Raw genomic sequence first — 19,016 nt, forward strand, 5'->3', positions numbered from 1 at the left:
TCTTTACATTCATAATAGTTAGTTTAATATTTAGGATTTAATTCACATCATATTATATTCGGTACATCCAAAGATACTCTCCACTTAAACCAGTCATCTCTCTGTTGTTTTCTATGACAGAGCAATAGACAGTCAGTTTGTTGACACAGGCCATGATGTCACCTAGTCAGTGCAGCAAAGTGATAAGCTTCCCCTTCGTATCAGGTTCCTCCTTCTGCTTTTAAATGGTCCTTTCCTTTCTGCTCATTGCTACTTTCCTTTCCTCATCCTGACCCAGACAGGGCTGGGTCACAGTCGAGAGCTGCAGCCTCTGCACGCAAAAGAAAAGGAAGGTTGATCAGTCAGGTGTCTGAGCCTCTTCATGGCACTCCCTCTGTGCCTCCCTACCTGGGCTGTGGTGACCTGCTGACCCACATCCTGTCCACAACCTCTCCCCCCAGGCCCGGGTGCTCACCAGTCACCTTCAGAATTGTTTTTTCGAGAAAAATTACTTAATGTTGATGGTATTTAAATGATACAAAATACGAATGCATGTGTGATGAGGGGGGGCGGAGACCAACATGGACCTAGATGTAGGTCAAGACAATGTTGAAGAAGGGCCAGCAGATTGCTCGTTAATGACCAAACCAAGCAAAAGTCTATCAGTGTTTTTCAGTGGCAGGCTGCCATCTGCTCTCCTTTTATTCATTCATTAAGACATTTTACACAGGCCGCTCCTTTGTGTGTGTCGATGTGTGTGTGTGTGTTGGTGCCTATGTGTGTGTCGGTGTGTGTGTGTGTGTGTCGGTGTGTGTCGGTGCGTATGTGTGCACGCGCGCGTGTGGCCACTCACGGTCAACTGGACATTGATTCTGTTGTTTAAAGCGAACGGTTGTGTGTCACTTGGCGCATGTCCATGTAATCCCCTCGGTCACATGACCAATGGGAGCCTCTGATTGGACGGGGCAGAGGACTGAAAAGCTTTTTCCAAACAAGCTTCAGAAGTTTTGGTGACAGAGACCAGTGGGCACAGTAAGGATACCTACTGGATCTATACACACAGACTTCTGCACAGAAACACAAACAGAGTGATAGAGGGAAAAAAAGAAAAGCGGAAAAGAAAAAGAGTGAGCGAGCAATGACCTCACCAAAGACATGAAGAATCAACCAATGAATGTGTCAAAGTAAGTGAAAACATGGATCATCCCGTTTATTGACAGTGTATTGCTCCCTTCTCACTTCACTAGAACGCAGGGAGGAGAGTGTTGGGATTGTAAATGACTTGTAGTGATGTTGGGTCATGGTCAAGGGGTAATGATGTTAGTTTACAATTGTAACCTTAACACTAATACAGGTCATAAATACACTTAATAATCCCTTCAATTGAGTACTTCAAGCGTTGATAAGAAATATGTAGTTTCAGAATACATTGAATTCACAGAGTTTATTATTTTTCACATTTTCAAAATACTTCAGATTTTGTTTCATGTTGTGGGGGTTGTGTTCATACTGATTTTAGGACAGTACTATGGATTGTCATAATAACCATTGGGTTTGTAAGTTTGAACAGTAGTTATGGGACTAGCATTCTGTCCATATGACTAAAACAGATAACAGAGACTGTGTAGTATAACTAACCGTATTGAAAACCTCAAACGCTTTTGATTTACTAGAGATAAGAACAAAACATACATCAACACCTACACATGTCACATAGGGGCTTTTCTTTTCTTTCGTATTCCCTTGGCTGGTTATAAGAAGCTGACTGGCAGTTACAGTATGTCTTATGTGGACAGTGTGGCCTCATAGTCTGTGTCTCTCTGCTTGACTCCCGCATCTCCACTCTCCTCTCCAGGTCTTGAAGAGCAACCAGCGTGCTTAACCCCCAGGGCCAGAGCCCCAACAGAACCAAAGCAGCACAGACCAAAAGCAACCAAACTCGGCTCGAGCTGTCCCCTGGCCACACCACACAAATCGAGTGAAGACCAGCAACACCAAAACAGAAAGAGAGAAAGCGAGGATGAAGCTGAAGACTGAGCCTGCGGAGATGAGTGAGTGGCGCGAGGCCGACTTGGCCCTCACCTGCACCTACATAGTGCCGGACCAGGCAACAGAACCCAACTTTGGCCTGCCCAAAGCTATGACCTCCATTCCCAGAAACCTCACCTTCCGACACAGCACTGACAATGAGGTAAGACAACAACAACAACAACTACCATGCCAATACTTTGTATATCATGCTGGCTGACTTTCCATGCTGTAGATATTTTGAGCGAGTGAATGTGGGACAATGGCAGGTCAGGCACGGCTACATGTCAAAGGTTAGCTATGAAGAGCCAGGATCAAAGGGTCAGAATAAATATAGAGAGGATTCTTGCCTGGCTTGACCTGGCCTAAGTCTTATTCAGTGTGTCACAGTGACCGCAGGTTCTCGAAAGGCAAAAGTGTGAGAACCGATGACAGCCTAAACCTGTTTACTGGGTCAAACACACACACATGCAGAGAGATTTCAGGGATCACAAGGTGATCCAGCTTCTGAACCCTGTAATCTGTAATCACATCAAGACTTCCCCTCCTACCTCCTTCTCGCAGCTCCATCCATTCCTACCTCCCTACCCCCCCCCCCCCCCCCCCCCATTCAGTGGTGGGCGTAGCAGTTTGAACAGGTCTTCAGCTGTACACGTCCCCCCACAATCCAAACAAGCCTCTGTTTGCACCGTATCCGTCTCAACAAACTTGAGACTTGAGAGACATCGGGGCTGCAGGTACTCTCTGTACACATGATTCATCTCTCTTATCTTCACACTTTGCTGTGGTTGAGACGACTCTCTCTGACTTCCTCTTCCGCTGAGCTTCTTTGTCGGGGCTGCAGAGCACTTCCTCCTTCAGCTGGCAGATTGTCTTCCTCTCCTTGCCGCTCACTGGCCTAGCCTGAGATAGGTGTCAAAACCATGGTGATGCGCTCACTGAACCATTACTTCAGTTCTCTAATATTCACATAAACACAACCTTTCAGGCCGGGATCTTTAGTGGCAGAACATTCGATACCCTTCGTATGTGTGTGTGTGTGTGTGTAAGTGAGTGTGTGAATGCTTTCTCCTTTGAGTTCAGCTGTGTTGGTAGACCTGGATTGATTTCCCAGGAAAGTTTGTGTATTTGTGTCACACAACCGAAGGGAGGGAACCGAAGGGAAGTCTTGATGCGATTACAGCCGTTGATCAGAATAACTTAAGGGCTGTGTGTACAGTATATATGTCTGTATGTATAGTATGCATGTCCGTGTATAGGTAAGTATGTGTGCATGTGTGTATGTGAGTGTGTGCATGTACTTCTGGGGAAAGCACAGAGAAAATAATTTTGCGAGAGACTTGTGTATCTAGATTTTGTTGACAGTAACTGCTTAGTCACATTGTCTAACCACTTAAAGTCCACAAATTACAAAGCGGGCCCCTCAAATTCAACAATGGTCCAATGCAGGTTGTCACAATTAAAGACGTTAATTCACAAGGCTTAGAACAGAGAAAAGACACCCACAGCACAAATACACCACTAAGTCAATAACTTAAGTCCGTGAATGGAGGGATTTGGGTGACGCGAAGGAGAAAAGAGTAACAGCCCACCCCCTCCCTACCCACCCCTTTAATCCTCCCCCTTACCTCATCCTGAAGCGTGCCAGGGGCAGGGGGGCGGGAGGGGGCACGTGGCAGATGGACCATGGTGTTGGTGTGAAGGTAAGTTTGGGAAGGAGAGGGGGGCGGGGGAGTAAAGCCACGAGCAGGGGAAGGAGAAGGGGGGTAACTAGGTTAAGCTCTGGCGATTAACTTTCGTTTCTGGCTGGGTCATGGTTATGGCTGTGGCCAACCTCTCCTGCCAGCCGAGAGGACTGTTCTGGAAGACGGGAACAGTTACCAGTGCAGGTTGGACAAGGGCCGGTGGCGTGGGTCCAGTCAAGTGGCCATACGTCCCTCTCTTCCTCCTTCCTCCACCCCTCCCCCCCACCCCCCTCGGAGCGGTTATCTGAGCAGCGGGTCCTGGGCTGGTCGTTACTCATGCAACAAAAGCCGTGCACAATGTCCCTGTCACACATGCTCTCGTCTTCACCCCCCTGCCTCAACTGCCCCCCACCCCTCTCCTTCGCTCTCCCCCTTTCTCCTCCGCTTCTCCTTTGCCCTCTGTCACCCCTCCTGGGCCACGTCTTAACTGAAAGTGCATTTTGATTCAACCAATAAATGTATCTCTAGTTACATCAGTGCTTGAATGAGTCTGTAGGGACGCTTCAGGGCTCTGGGAAGTGCCTACTAAACGGAAAAAAATCCCAGACCTGAGTCAAATTTTCTGTGCGTATGTGGTGTGTGTGTGTGGTCTGTGTTGGGTGAGTGTGTGCATGTGTGTGTGTGTGTGTGTGTGTGTGTGGTGTGTGTGTTAGGTGAGTGAGTAGTGTTTGTGTGTGTTTGCGTGTGTGTGTGTGTGAGTGAGTGTGTCTGTGGGAGTGGGGGGTTAGAGGTGCAAGACAAAGCTTTCCTGGAGCCCCACGCTCAGGGTGCGTCCCCAGATGGCAGGCTCACGCTGGGGTCATAAGGTTGTCCAAACGCCTGGCAGGGGACAGAGTGAATGCTCCTGCTAAATTCCGGGTTCCTCCCTGGACTTTCAGGCTGTAAAACTAAAAACTACAGTTCCCAACACTAGCCATCAGTACAGAATTCCCATCATTACCCCTCCCCTTCACCCTTTTACAGACATTCAACCATTCAAACGGACTGCGGTGACAATGCACATACCCTTCCTCTCCAGCAGGGGCAGTGCTGAGTCAGCAGCAGTCGCCACAGGTGACACATCTCTCTCTGTGTTCTGTTCCCTCTTAGCGAGTACAGCGGGTTAATGGGCCAGGTCGGAGAGAAAGTGTAATTCCCTTACTTCACTAAAGTCATTAGGCAAGGAACTGGGTCACCTTCTGACTTGAGGCAGACCCAGTCTGGGTCAGTGTGACAGAGTTATCTTTGAAAGTTGAACAACAACACTCTCCAACTGGGATGATTACTACTGACCATACTGATCACCAATTGGGATGATTAACTGATTGATGAATACTGTATATATTGTTACTATATTATTTGACATTAATCTGTTATTATTGACAAGGTATCAGATTGGGGTGAAGTATTAGTGGGTTTCCTTGGTGATGATTGTTGATGCTTCAGGGAATGTCATGTGTGGATGTATTGTGTGGTTTCTAGGTGACAGGTGTCTACAGTAAGGAGTACATCCCCCAGGGAACCAGGTTCGGACCCCTGCAGGGAGACGTCTACAGCCAGGACGACGTCCCCAAGCACACCAACAGGAAGTACTTTTGGAGGGTGAGTTTAACTTCATTACCTTGCGTGCATTACCTTGCATAACCTGCCCCCCCCCCCCCCCCCCCCCCCCATCATACACAAATTGTGAACATGGTTTTACAAAACAGCTGAGATATGAAACAGATCAAAGAGATATGACCTAAATCTAAGGTAATTCCTAGGAATGGAAGACAAAATGGCCAAAGAGTTTCTCACTGAGCTTGACAGACACATTCATGTATACATGCTGAGAGTGGAGTTTTGGTTTAACTTTTGAGGAAGCTGTGAAACAGGCAAGCAACTAGTGAGTGGTTACACAGTCATCACGACAGCTTTCCTGGCACTGTAATTCTGTTCTACGGTACGCGTGTCATTTAGGAAATGGTTAAAAGCCCCACACACACACACCCCCTCACTTACCACGACCACACACCCCCACACTCCCCTTCCCGTCTTTACAAATGTCCTTGTCCCTTTTTTTGTACTCTCATCCCTCCCTCCTCTTTGTCATTGTCATCTCTTTCCCGGCGGCTCAGTTTTTTTGTCACGCAGGACTTTTCTTTGAATTAATCGTTTCCCCCTCGAGGACTTTCTGTATCCTGTTTTTTTTTTCATCTTGCGCCATTTCCTGTCAGACACGTTTACTGTTCTTGGCTCCCTGTGAAAGTGTGACGTGCTCTGAAAGAATGCCAACATGCTCTCACGGGTGAGGTATGGGGCGTGATAGTGAGAGACAGAGAGAGACAGAGAGAGAGAGAGAGAGAGAGAGAGAGAGAGAGAGAGAGAGAGAGAGAGAGAGAGAGAGAGGGAGAGGGAGAGAGTGTGTGTGCAAAACTGACAACATGAAAAACAGTCGACTCACCTGGGGCAGCCCAAAAGTGAGAGAGAAAGAGAGAGAGAAACCATTTACTAGTAGTGCTTATGTATGCGTGGGTGGGTGTGTATACAACATGTTCAGAAGCCACGCCTCACACGGTGACTGTCTGATAAAAGCACTGACACCACTGATTTCACACACAAACACACACACAAACACAGGGAACACAGGATTGGATTGGACAGTAACTTTTAGTTGAAGAGGATCTAGGAACTTTAACTGCACAGTACATGGCAGAGGTGAACTATGGTCTTTATGTTTCTACACCCACATGCATCTTTCCTTCATGGACCAGACATGCACAAACATGTCCATTTGTATTTATTTTGGATGTCTGAAAGAGTGGTATGGGGCAGAGACTGTCCAGGTCTGTGTGCACATGATTTTCCTCACACACTTCTCCCTTCCATCCTCCCAGATCTACACAGATGGGCGGCTGCACCACTTCATTGACGGCTATGACGTTCACCACAGCAACTGGATGCGCTACGTCAACCCGGCTCGCTCGCTGGCCGAGCAGAACCTGGTGGCGTGCCAGAACGGCAGCGACGTCTTCTTCTACACCATCAGACCCGTGGAGCCCCAGCAGGAGCTGTTAGTGTGGTACAGCCAGGAGTTTGCCCACAGACTCTGCAGCCAACAGGGAGAGCAGCGCAAGCAGAGTGAGTAGCACAGCAGCTTTGGGGAAATGGACTATTTGTCTTGGTCTGTGTCAGTTGGGTGTTTATTTTCTCTTCTTCGTTGAATCTTTTCTTGAACCCCCTTCTTTCTTCTATCCCAAATGCCGTGGTCGTCGGCGTTCCTCCTCTCCTCCCTCATCTCTTTCTAATCCCACCCTCAGCCAATGGGGTATAAAAGAATACTAAGTTGTCTGTAGCTGTCTTCTGAAAATGGCATGTTTTGTTATGAACATCTGTAATTTAGTTCAAATGCCAGTAGCTCTGTATAGTAGCTGTTGAAGTCATAGCTAAGTTCTTCTGGGATCCATTGATGAAAGTCAAGTCAGAGTAGTAAACTGATGAATCTGGACTGTGTCTCTCATCAGATCAGTGTCTTGATCTTTACATTTGTTGTTTTATTTTTAGTCTGTAGATCTGATAGAAAATGATTCAATTCTATGTGACGAGTGTACTACAGTACTAGTTTATGTGACAGACAACAAAGCCAAAACCCTGCTCCTTCTATTGGATGATAAGGGCATTGAAAGGCTCTGTTTTTGTATTGGATAATATCAAAGACATTTTTTAAGGCAGACAGTCACGTCATTGAAAGACAGTGATGTCCTGCCTATTCTGAGCAGGTTACATAGTTCGGCACTTGAGTCACACTGTCCTACACAGACATCAGCTTATAAAACAGATGAATACACCACCACACCTGTCTCTCTGCACCCCCCTCCACACACACGCACACACACACACACTCAGACTAATTTGACTTCAGTACAAGGAGTATACAGTAGAGGTCAGGTGACGGGTTCAATAAATGATCACTATCCCAGCTGTGACTCAGGGTATCAGATGTTTCAGGCAGGCATGACATGCTGGCCTTCTGAACACATTACACAACCTGACTCCACATAATCTAATATGATTCATCCTCATAAGTGTAATCTCAGCCACTGCCTATAATAAGTGCATAGTCATTCAACCTGCTCAGTTGAATGGCACAATTACATGATGCTACAGTACATCCTGTTTTCGTTCTCAGGTAAAAAAAAAGGACATGTTTTTAAATCAGAAAAATACTTTATATAACTATTTAAATGTGTCATTGACAACTTACAAGAATATGAGCTCATTTAAAAACATACTTGAGGGTAAATCATTAAAAGTTCCGGTTGTGATTTACCGGGTTGGAAAATGATGACGAACGGTTCATTTCTGTAGGCTAACCGGTTTAGTGTATCCTGGAGCTGTAATTTGATTTGCGTGCTCTCGAAGTGCGATTTCCAACTGAATGTTACTTGGCAGCAGTGTTGGAAAAGTTGACTTTCTACATGAACTGGTTCAGTTCATTGTTCACAAATTTTACAATGAACTAGTTCAGTTCTTTTTTTCAATATGTTGCCAGCTATATTTTTTCTAAATGATTACCACAGCCCATATAGAACCACAGACGGTGCGGCGGTGCGGCGGTGCGACACTGGTGGCTGCCGTTGCAATACCGCTCTCGGCCTATACGCAACTTCGGCGCTCTCAGGTCTTGCCAGGCAGGCATGTACGTTCAGTTCACGTTCACCAAAATTATGAATGAGTTCATGAACTTTCGTTCAATATAACAAATTATGATAATGTAATCTATAATCCTTAAATCCAGTCAACAAGCAATTTTTGCTTCGTCCGTTTGTTTTCAAAAGGACACATCACTTTCTCTCAATGGTTACTCATAGGCTACCATAAACTCATGCAGTTTTGCACGCAAATGACTCCCAAAGGAACATGATCGATCTTCATCTTATCTTCATCTTATCTTCACTCACATGTAAGACACCCCCGCACTCCCTCCCGTATCATATCGAAAATGTTACTATGAACGAGTTTCTAACAAAAGCTCGACTTCTTTGAAGTGTCATCTGAAAACCGAAACTATATTGTCATTTACCATCAGAGGGAGTGGTGGAACGGATGCGTGCCTATCATTTACTAACCATCAACTCACACTTCTTTAGTGACACATAGCCAAGTGACAGCCATAGTGATGATAGAAGAAGAATTAAAAACTTTTAGAAAAAAACTAAAAATCTTTTTTTAAGATTCCTATGTTTTTTTAAGATTCCCATATGTTTATTGTATGCACCTTCCTGCCAAAGCAAATTCCTTGTCAGTTTAAACTTTCATGGCTAATAAATCCCATTCTAATTCTGATTCTGATTCTGATTAATAACATGAAACATGTTGAAATGAGACATTTGCTGTGTCTTTATGTACTGTCTGTAGTCCAAACTCATGTTGATGTCTGTTTGTACTTGTCATCCACAGAACACATTAGCAGTGATGACTGCCAGCAGGAGTTCCCCAAGCAGCACTTACCTCAGCAGGCCTGGGTCTGGGAAAAGAGGGATGACGTGAAGGAGGAGAGAGATGACGAAGGAGAGGAGAAGATTGATGTAGAGGTTTTGGAGAGAGACACCCCACCCGACACACCTGACGACCAGATCATGGACTTCAGCAGAAAGATGGAAAAGACTGAGGAGACGGACGACCAGGCCGCCATTGTCTCTCCTCAGTCTGATCATAGAGAGCCTGCCCTGGGCATGGCTCACCTCTACGGGTTGCCTGACCACCACGCCTCCGCCGCCTCCCCACACAGAGACCTGCACCTCCACGGCCTCTACAGCCACAGGCCGCACCCTCTCTATGCCTCCTCCAGACACCTCCAGACCCCCTACCACCAGATCATGACACCCTACAACTACCCCCGCCTCTTCCTCCCTCAGTACTCCCCACCTTTCCCTGGCATGATGCCGTCAAGAGACTCTCTTCGGTACAGCAACTACCTGGGCACCGATGGACTTCCATACCCCTCAATAGGTCAGCCAGGTCTACTCCCAGTGTCCCTGCCCTACCTTCCACCCACCCAGGGAGCGCTGAAAGAGCGTCCCCCCAACATGTCCCCTCCTCTCGGGGCTCCAGCCACCCCAGAGCTATCCCCTCTGCCCAAACCCAGCTTCCAGCTCCAGACACCCCAGCAGTCCCCCGTCCAGTCGTCCTCAGGCTGCGAGGAGGCCATGAACCTCAGCCTGGCCACGTCACCGAGGAGTAGCTCCTCGCCTTGCAGCACGCCCGGGTACAAATCCCTCCCCTACCCCCTGAAGAAGCAGAACGGCAAGATCAAGTACGAGTGCAACATCTGTCTCAAGACATTCGGACAGCTCTCCAACCTCAAGGTAAGGGTCTATCCTTATCTTCTCCCACCTCCCGTACCTTTTACTGTGTGTGTGTGTGTCTTTGTGTGTGTGTTCCAGTGCTTATCTCTCGACATGTTTTCTCTGGGCAGGTGCATCTCAGAGTCCACAGTGGAGAGAGGCCATTCCAGTGCAACCTCTGTAAGAAGAACTTCACCCAGCTGGCCCACTTGCAGAAACACCACCTGGTCCACACAGGAGAGAAGCCACACGAATGCCAGGTGGGTTACATTGTGTGTGTGTGTTCATGCTTATTAGCTCTATCCCATACTATCCCTCCTGATCATAAAATATGGTTGGTTTCTTCCAGTTTGTCTTTGACACACTACACCTTCTTTACACACCGACAGACATAGACAAACACACTCCTACACAAATACCATGGCTTTATTCTGTGTGTGACATTCACCTTTCACCCTTTGTGATATACAGCAAGCAATCTCTGTGCTTTTTTTTGACTCTTTAACTCTTACTTACTATCTGGCTGTGTGAGAATCCCAATGTCAGTCCCATGTTTATTTTCACGCTTCATTCTGTGATGTAACCTTTACCTGAATGAAACCGGTCTGGGGTCAAACACACTGACACGCAACTGGGATAGTCCTGTCTGATAGACACAAGACAAACAAAAGACAGATAATAAAGCCGTCATTAACCTCACAGTACAATGACGTGAGGATAACGTCAACTAACCTCGCCTACTCTCTTTTTCTGTTGCTCTCTTTCTTTCTCTCTCTTTGTCTCCTCCTCCACAGGTGTGTCACAAACGTTTCAGCAGCACCAGCAACCTGAAGACCCACCTGCGTTTACACTCTGGAGAGAAGCCCTACCAGTGCAAGCTGTGTAGCACCAAGTTCACCCAGTACATCCACCTGAAGCTCCACCGGCGCCTCCACAGCTCGCGTGAGCGCCCCTACCGCTGCCCTCTCTGCGCCCACGCCTTCCTCCACCGCTTCTCGCTCCGCGTCCATCAGCGCAGCTGCTGCCCTGCCAACAGCAACGCCCATGCCCACGAGCACGTCCGCGATCTGGTGGATCGCTTCGACGCCAGCCAGGAGGCCGATGCTCTCCCCGAAGGGGCGGGGCCAACCCAGGTAGAGGCGGTGGTCGAGAGGTGGGTTGGGCGGAGCCTGGAAGGGCAAGAGGGGAAGGAGGATCAGAAGGAGGCCTCTCTGCTGCTCAAGGCGCTGACCGCAGCCATCAATGCCCCCGCTCCCACCGCTCCTACCATCCCTGCCTCTCACAGCCCATCATCAGCCTATCAGGAGAGGGCTAGCGTGGTGCACCTCTACAACCGGCCAATGGTGAAGACAGAGGGACAGTAGGTGGATAGGAGAGAGGTTTTAGGTAAAGGAGCAGGACATTTAAAGGTTCCTACTATATGACTGGGGGACCACCTTTAAAGGTGCAGAGAACTGTAAGACAAAGAGACACTTCGCCAAAAAAAGAAAACTGTCTCCCCAGTCTTGAGGAAGTCTGGGGGAACAGTCTCAAATGCCAATGAGAGCATCACCAAAACAAGACCATCCCAAAGACTGACAGTGTATTCAGTGATTGCACTTCCACCCTAACTCTGCTCTTCCCTAGAGAAGATGAGAGCCTGAGAGAGTGAGTGAGAGAGAGAGAGAGAGACAGAGAGAGAGAGAGAGAGAGAGAGAGAGAGAGAGAGAGAGAGAGAGAGAGAGAGAGAGAGAGAGAGAGAGAGAGAGAGAGAGAGAGAAAGAGGCAGCATTGAGACTGTAACAAGAGAAAGCGAGAGAGAGAGAAAGGGTGTTTTCCATGTAGATGTGAAATACTGACTTAAACTTTTTCTAACTGTTTTCACTCAGGTTTTAATGTGCTTTTTTTCCCTTAATTTATTTTACCTCCAGAGTTTGTTTAGATTATTTTTTATCAGTAGAGTGAGTGATTCTATTATATGTGTTTTCCTATATTTCCCGCATGTAGGGAACAAGGAACAAGGATGTTGCTATCCATTAAATCATGTGTGTACGTTGTGGTGGGAGATATTTTTGGAGAGAGCATTACCCATCCTGAAGACATCACAAATATGTGTTTCAAAGGTCTGAATTAATTCCTATCTGATGCACTGACCTACAGGGACAAACTTCTCCCTGACAATTTGTATCTTTAGTCATGCTTTTTGTGTTATTTATTTGTAATTTATTTGATCTGTTCCTTGATAAAGGAACAGATCAGGGATTTTGAAACTACTTTTTGTGTATATGAGTATTTGCCAAATAACAAGTGTAAAAGAAAATTGCAACTGGACCCAATTATGTAGCAAACTGATGTTGTCTTTTATTATGTCATGTTAAAAGTAGTACGAAAGTTACCCAAAACTAGTCTGTTTATTACCAACGTTCGGATTAAACACTGAACTATTGACTGTGAATCATCAAGCAGTTGTGGTAGCGCTTTGTAGAACTTAGCAGCACATACATATTTTCTATATTTAACTTGTATTGCTTGTTAAGGAGACAGTATACAGTGTATTTAAAATTGTAGGATATTCTTTGTTTATTCTACCATTTTCCTTATGCTTTTTGTTGTTGTCATTCATATTGGATAGCTGACTCTTTTAGCCCATTGACTAGATTCCAATGTTAGCTCCGATCAACAAAGCTTTACTTTGCTCACCGTATTTTGGAACTTTATTCGTCCCAGCCTGAAAAAAATAGGCTAGACTAAGCATCTTCTCTTATGTACATTTGCAGTGCTTCTGAACATGGTTTACGCTCAGGTGAATGTTTGTATTGAACCAAACCACAGATATACACCAAGAACTGACACTTACCTACAGTATGCATTGTTTCATTTTTGTAAATTGTTATTATGATGTTAGCTCTGGGAAGAAAGCCGTAGCAACAGTAGTTTACCTACATTATGATGTTACTTAAAAAACCAAAATGGTGGAACAACTTTAACATGTACCACTGTAAGTCAATAATGCTCCTCTTTTGTTGACTTTCAGATGTAGTTTTTGTACAGTATGTTTGTCAATGTAGTTTATTTTTGGACACAGGCTATGACCTGTGTGAATAATTTATATGTCAGAGACTATTTTGATGATACTTTTATATTACACGTAGAACATTAAAAACATATTGTTTCTTTATAATTGTCTTTGGTGTAACGTTTGCCTCAATACATTTATTCTTTGTGAATCAGAATCACACATACACACAAGCACACACATGCATACAAAACACCATCCCGCCTTCGGTCTTGTCAGCAACCATCTAGAGTTCCAGTTTTTTTTTATTCACTTTCTAAGAAGTTAGAGGAACTGAAAGAATCCCATTTACTTAGCAGCACACTATTTGTTTTTAGCCCAACCAATAAAATACACCATTTTAACTGAAAGATTGACAGATTAAACTGAAATGTAATAAATTCAAGAACCAATCTGTTTACTGACAATCCTCAAAAAAGCCAAAGTCTCTATTCAATCTTTAATACCCACTAACGATGACAATACATAAGTATCTATCTAAGTAAATGGAGGGATTACTGTCAGTCATGGTCATACAGTTTACTGCACAGAACCACAACCTCAATTATGATACATGCTCATTACCTGAACACCTTTTAAGTGGTGACCTCACTCACAGTTACTTGACTATGACTAATGTTCTTTTGAAGCGTGTTTACTGGTAATTATGTTACACCTGATAAGAGGTGAAACCAGTAGTGGCTTCTCAACCGGTGAAACGTCTGCCATGACATTGCACTACTCTTTCAATAAACATGACTGTTGCCAAGTTACAGTAAGCTGAGAGACTTTAGTTACAGTAAGCTACTGTATGTCATTCTCTCCCCCCCCTCCCCCCCATTCCTCCCACTGTATTTCCCCCCACTCCTCCCACTGTCTTTCTCGATCTTCTGACATTTGTATCAAAATACACATTTTATGTCTTGCGGTGAAAGCAGGATGGATGGTTTCTTGAGGTTAAAGAAAAACACCTATTTGTCGAGGCTATTGATTCATCCATCTATGTATATTTGATGTTATCCTTCTTTCTATCTAGTCTCATCATGTATCTATTAATTCTATCCACCTATTTATCAATCCCATGATGCACTTGTCTCTCATTATCTCTCACACAACCCAACCAAACACCGATCCCTCCTCTGGCAGTAGTGCCTGTCCTTGTCTCACCGCTCACACAATCGGAGGGAGGGCACCGCGGCACACCTCTAAGACACTTCAAACAGGAAGTACTTACTGAGGACTGTTTGACACACAAAGGCCCGCTCGTCAGATGCCAAAAAGAGCCAGTAAAAGGCCTAGAGCACTTTGTCACAGTATTTGGATGCATTTCATCGCTTTTAATGTTTCAGGTTTCCAGTTCCGTTGATGGCCTATAGATACAGTCTTCAGCTACATTTCAGGAACAGATATTATTTCCCCATTGATTAGCTTGTATTAAAAACAGCAAGTCATGTTTATCTTTATACAAATGGATTCAGAATGTGACAGATTATCTGTAATGGTATTTCATATTCTGATGACACAGGGTAGCTGGTAGTTAAGAGTTGGGGACTGTGGCTCTCAATGCTCTCTGAATCCCTAATTCCTGCTGTAACCAGTCAGTATCACAGATGCACGAACGTTTTACAATTCATCCTAACTTAAATATATCACCAGTAAAAATATAAATGTTGAATAAAATAATGAATAAAATATATTGAATTCTTAGTATAACCTGACAATACATTGGTCCTGCACGCATTAATAATAAAAAAAAAAATTGGAACAAGGAACCAAGACAACGAAAGTGGAAAGGCATCAGGAATGTGTCACTGGGAGACAATGGCTGTCCCAGTACAGTAAACAAGTATATTTATCCACTGCCATTTGACAGCTTCTGCTGAATCCTTTGTTGATTTCCTTAGCAGTTCGCTGGTAATGCCTTGTCAGTCCATCAGTTCATGCTTGGTTTGTATTTGGCCTGGGGTTACTTCCAAATGGCACAGTGTGCTTAGACATCTCCGCATTAAGGCATCTTTGAAAACCTTTTCCAATGAGCACTGAAAATGAAAGAGCACATGCTCATGCTCTGATGTGTCAGCAGTAAGATTGCATGAGACTTGGATTTTAACTGTTGTGAACTTAGTGGGGTGATTTGTAAAAAAATAAATTGGTGTTTCTGTGGGAACGTGTGGGAACACCACATTAAATGTGTCACGAGAGAGTTGAATGACTGTGGTTTCTCTTGATCTTGTAATTATTTTAGTACATCTACAATCAACTCACAAGGTTGTGTTTTGGCCTCCTGATAGTGGGGTCTTAATACTGTAGCGGGAACGTCTAACCCAGTTTATCTACAACAGTGCAAGAGTGGGATCTGGATCTGCGGGGCCTATTAGGCTTGGCACAGTCTAAGCTGTGCAGAGCCTTCCTTTCCGAGAACAGGTTTTTTTTCTTTGAAGTGTGCGGTTTGTTTTATTTGTTTTCAAGTGTAGTAGGTGTGTGTTTGTCAGACAGACTTTTTGTGCATATGTAAGCAGGAGTTCTCTGGTATTTCTTTGGAAGACACAAACACAATTATCATGTCACATTTCCGGAAGTATGTTGACAAATAAGATAAGATAAGATATACCTTTATTGCAGCAATCTCTGCAACATCGCGTGGACATCGGGGACAGTGCCTCTGGACTGGCAGACCGGGGTGGTGGTTCCCCTCTTTAAAAAGGGGGACCGGAGGGTGTGCTCCAACTTTAGGGGGATCACACTCCTCAGCCTCCCTGGGAAAGTCTATTCGGGGGTCCTGGAGAGGAGGGTCCGTCGGATTGTCGAACCTCGGATTCAGGAGGAGCAATGTGGTTTTCGTCCTGGCCGTGGAACAGTGGACCAGCTTTATACCCTCCGCGGAGTCCTGGAGGGTACATGGGAGTTCGCCCAACCAGTCTACACATGTTTTGTGGATTTGGAAAAGGCGTTCGACCGTGTCCCTCGGGGGCTCATGTGGGGGGTGCTCCGAGAGTACGGGGTACCGGATTTCCTGATCGGGGCTGTCCGGTCCCTGTACGACCGGTGCCAGAGTTTGGTCCGCATTGCCGGTAGTAAGTCGAACTTGTTTCCGGTGAGGGTTGGACTCCGCCAGGGCTGCCCTATGTCACCGATTCTGTTCATTACCTATATGGACAGAATTTCTAGGCGCAGCCAGGGTGTTGAGGGGGTCCGGTTTGGTGACCTCAGGATCGGGTCGCTGCTTTTTGCGGATGATGTGGTCCTGTTGGCTTCATCGGGCCGTGACCTTCAGCTCTCACTGGAGCGGTTCGCAACCGAATGTGAAGCGGCTGGGATGCGAATCAGCACCTCCAAATCTGAGGCCATGGTAATCGACCGGAAAAGGGTGGAGTGCCATCTCCGGGTCGGGGAGGAGATCCTGAACCAAGCGGAGGAGTTCAAGTATCTCGGGGTCTTGTTCACGAGTGAGGGAAGAATGGAGCGCGAGGTCGACAGGCGGATCGGTGCGGCGTCCGCAGTGATGCGGGCTCTGCATCGGTCCGTCGTGGTGAAGAAGGAGCTGAGTCGAAAGGCGAAGCTCTCTATTTACCAGTCGATCTACGTTCCTACCCTCACCTATGGTCACGAACTATGGGTAGTGACCGAAAGAACGAGATCGCGAATACAAGCGGCCGAAATGAGCTTTCTCCGTAGGGTGTCCGGGCTCTCCCTTAGAGATAGGGTGAGAAGCTCGGTCATCCGGGAGGGGCTCAGAGTAGAACCGCTGCTCCTCCGCGTCGAGAGGAGCCAGCTGAGGTGGCTCGGGCATCTGATTAGGATGCCTCCTGGACGCCTCCCTGGTGAGGTGTTCCGGGCACGTCCCACTGGGAAGAGGCCCCGGGGAAGACCCAGGACACGCTGGAGGGACTATGTCTCTCAGCTGGCCTGGGAACGCCTTGGGGTCCCCCAGGAAGAGCTGGCGGAAGTGGCCGGGGGGAGGGAAGTCTGGGCCTCCCTGCTTAGGTCGCTGCCCCCGCGACCCGATCCCCGGACAAGCGGCAGATGACGACGACGACGATACCTTTATTGCAGCAGCAAAATGGACAGAAGTATACATCAATTTACAAAGTAAGATATATTATTAAAAATATATAAAAAAGATAACACCAGTTGCATATGGAGACCAAATATAAATAAACAAATATAAATATTGCACAGTAGTTATTGTGGTTGAGTCCTGTGTGTGTTTGTGAGTGTTCTATTCAGAGCAGTGCCGGTTGTATAGTCTCACAGCAGCAGGAAGCTCCTTCACACACTTAGGGTCCATCATTGATGATAGCTTTGCTACCATCCTCCTCTCTCCCACCACCTGCAGTGTGTCCAAGGGGCATCCTAGGACAGCGCTGGCCTTCCTGATCAGTCTGTCTAGTCTCCTCCTGTCAGCTGTTGACATACTGCTGTTCCAGCAGAACACTCCGTGGTAAATGGCTGATGCTACCCCCGTGTAGAATGGACCCATATTGAATAGTACTTTCTCTTTTCAAGCAACCACAAGAATCTAATATATGTTGGCACACACATGTCCACATACCGTCCGCTGTCCACTGTTTACAAAAGGCACATCTTAGAGTCACCTCTTAGAGTAACTTATTTCCTTCAACTTATTTCCTCCAACTCATATCCTTCAATTCATTTCTAATGAGTAATCAACCTAGTTAATCCATCACCTCACCTCCAATAACCAATGGGTCATTGTTTCAGACAATGTTTTTCCAAGTAAATTTTTTAGCTTTTACCGAGTCATTAATCTCTGATCCCATCAGTGTGAATGTTATAATAACTTGAGAAGGTGCAACGGTAGCCAGCGTCCTTCAATAGGAGCAAAGGTTTTCAAGGCAATACTGTCTGTATAGTCACCCTGTATGCGTGTGTGTTTCAGGTGATTAGCTACTGTCACCTGACTGTGTGGGTGTGAATGCAGCCCTACAGGGCAATAAAGAGAAATGTTTACCTGGCTGTACCGTCACATCATTCACTGAAACTGACAGTGAAATCATTCCAGAGCCACATATTTTCGATCATGTCAGAACAATTTCCACATACAAATATACCCTATTTGAACTTCCCATTAACTCATAAAACAACCTCATTAAGGAGGACTGGGATTGGACCTTGAAATGGGATTGTTGATTGTTATCAAAGTTAAGAACTTCACATTGATGCTTTTATAATTTTAGAGGTGCTGTGAATTGCAATCTTTAGGCTACTATCAGGACTGTGGATCACAGGTTCCACAGGCAGTATATCTGCTGTCCTCTAGTGTCCATTTCATTCAAGTTGTGTGTTAAAAAACAAATAAAACTTGTTTCGTCGTGACAAGGATTACTCTCTGTTTAAATGCAGAGATGGCAAAAGTACACACATCCCTCACTCAAGTAGAAGTACAAAGACTGGTAAAAGTTTCGGACTACACTTTTTCACTGAAGTTAAAGTAAAGAAGTATGGGCTCTGACTGATGGACCTCACATCATATTATACATGAATATAACAATACTATGAATATACACGTAGCGCAGAATTCGCCACAAATACTTTTTGACACTGACAATGTTGAACATGTCCCTTCGAATCATCAAAAAGTTTTGAAAGGTTGAAAACAAAAACAAAAATTCGTAGACTAGCTTGTTTGTTATGCGCGATAGCCAGGAAATTGAAAAAAAAGGGGCGCAAACAATAAACAATATCGATCATGCCACCAAATACAGATTTGGCAAAGAGCCTGCTTTGATGTAAGATGTAGAAAGTAGTGTTTGTAAGGAGTCAAAGTATAAAGTAGTAAAATGTATTGTGAGGTAAAGTACTGATACCAGTAAGTATCTCTTCCCATCTCTGCTAACAACCGCTATCAAAATATATGACCTCCTGTGCCCATGCAGGTCCTGCTGTTATAACCAGATGGGTGAA

The 19,016-nt window shown here is 45.5% G+C and overlaps 1 protein-coding gene across 2 annotated transcripts; it reads left to right on the forward strand.

The window, feature by feature from the left end:
- The first annotated feature begins 767 nt into the window (after window positions 1-767).
- Window positions 768-11,754, forward strand: prdm1b (PR domain containing 1b, with ZNF domain). Of its 2 annotated transcripts, XM_047018839.1 has the most exons (7): window positions 768-1,163; window positions 1,835-2,170; window positions 5,214-5,333; window positions 6,608-6,851; window positions 9,171-10,078; window positions 10,189-10,317; window positions 10,852-11,754. In XM_047018839.1, exons 2-7 carry the CDS (start codon window positions 2,000-2,002, stop codon window positions 11,419-11,421), a joined length of 2,142 nt encoding a protein of 713 aa, XP_046874795.1. In that variant the 5' UTR covers window positions 768-1,163; window positions 1,835-1,999; the 3' UTR covers window positions 11,422-11,754. The 2 variants fall into 2 exon arrangements, with proteins under 2 accessions (XP_046874795.1, XP_046874794.1); XM_047018838.1 differs by lacking the exons at window positions 768-1,163; window positions 1,835-2,170; window positions 5,214-5,333 and adding an exon at window positions 6,236-6,428.
- Window positions 11,755-19,016: the final 7,262 nt, after the last annotated feature.

Source organism: Hypomesus transpacificus, chromosome 4, assembly GCF_021917145.1.
Source record: "Hypomesus transpacificus isolate Combined female chromosome 4, fHypTra1, whole genome shotgun sequence".
Taxonomy (NCBI): domain Eukaryota; kingdom Metazoa; phylum Chordata; class Actinopteri; order Osmeriformes; family Osmeridae; genus Hypomesus; species Hypomesus transpacificus.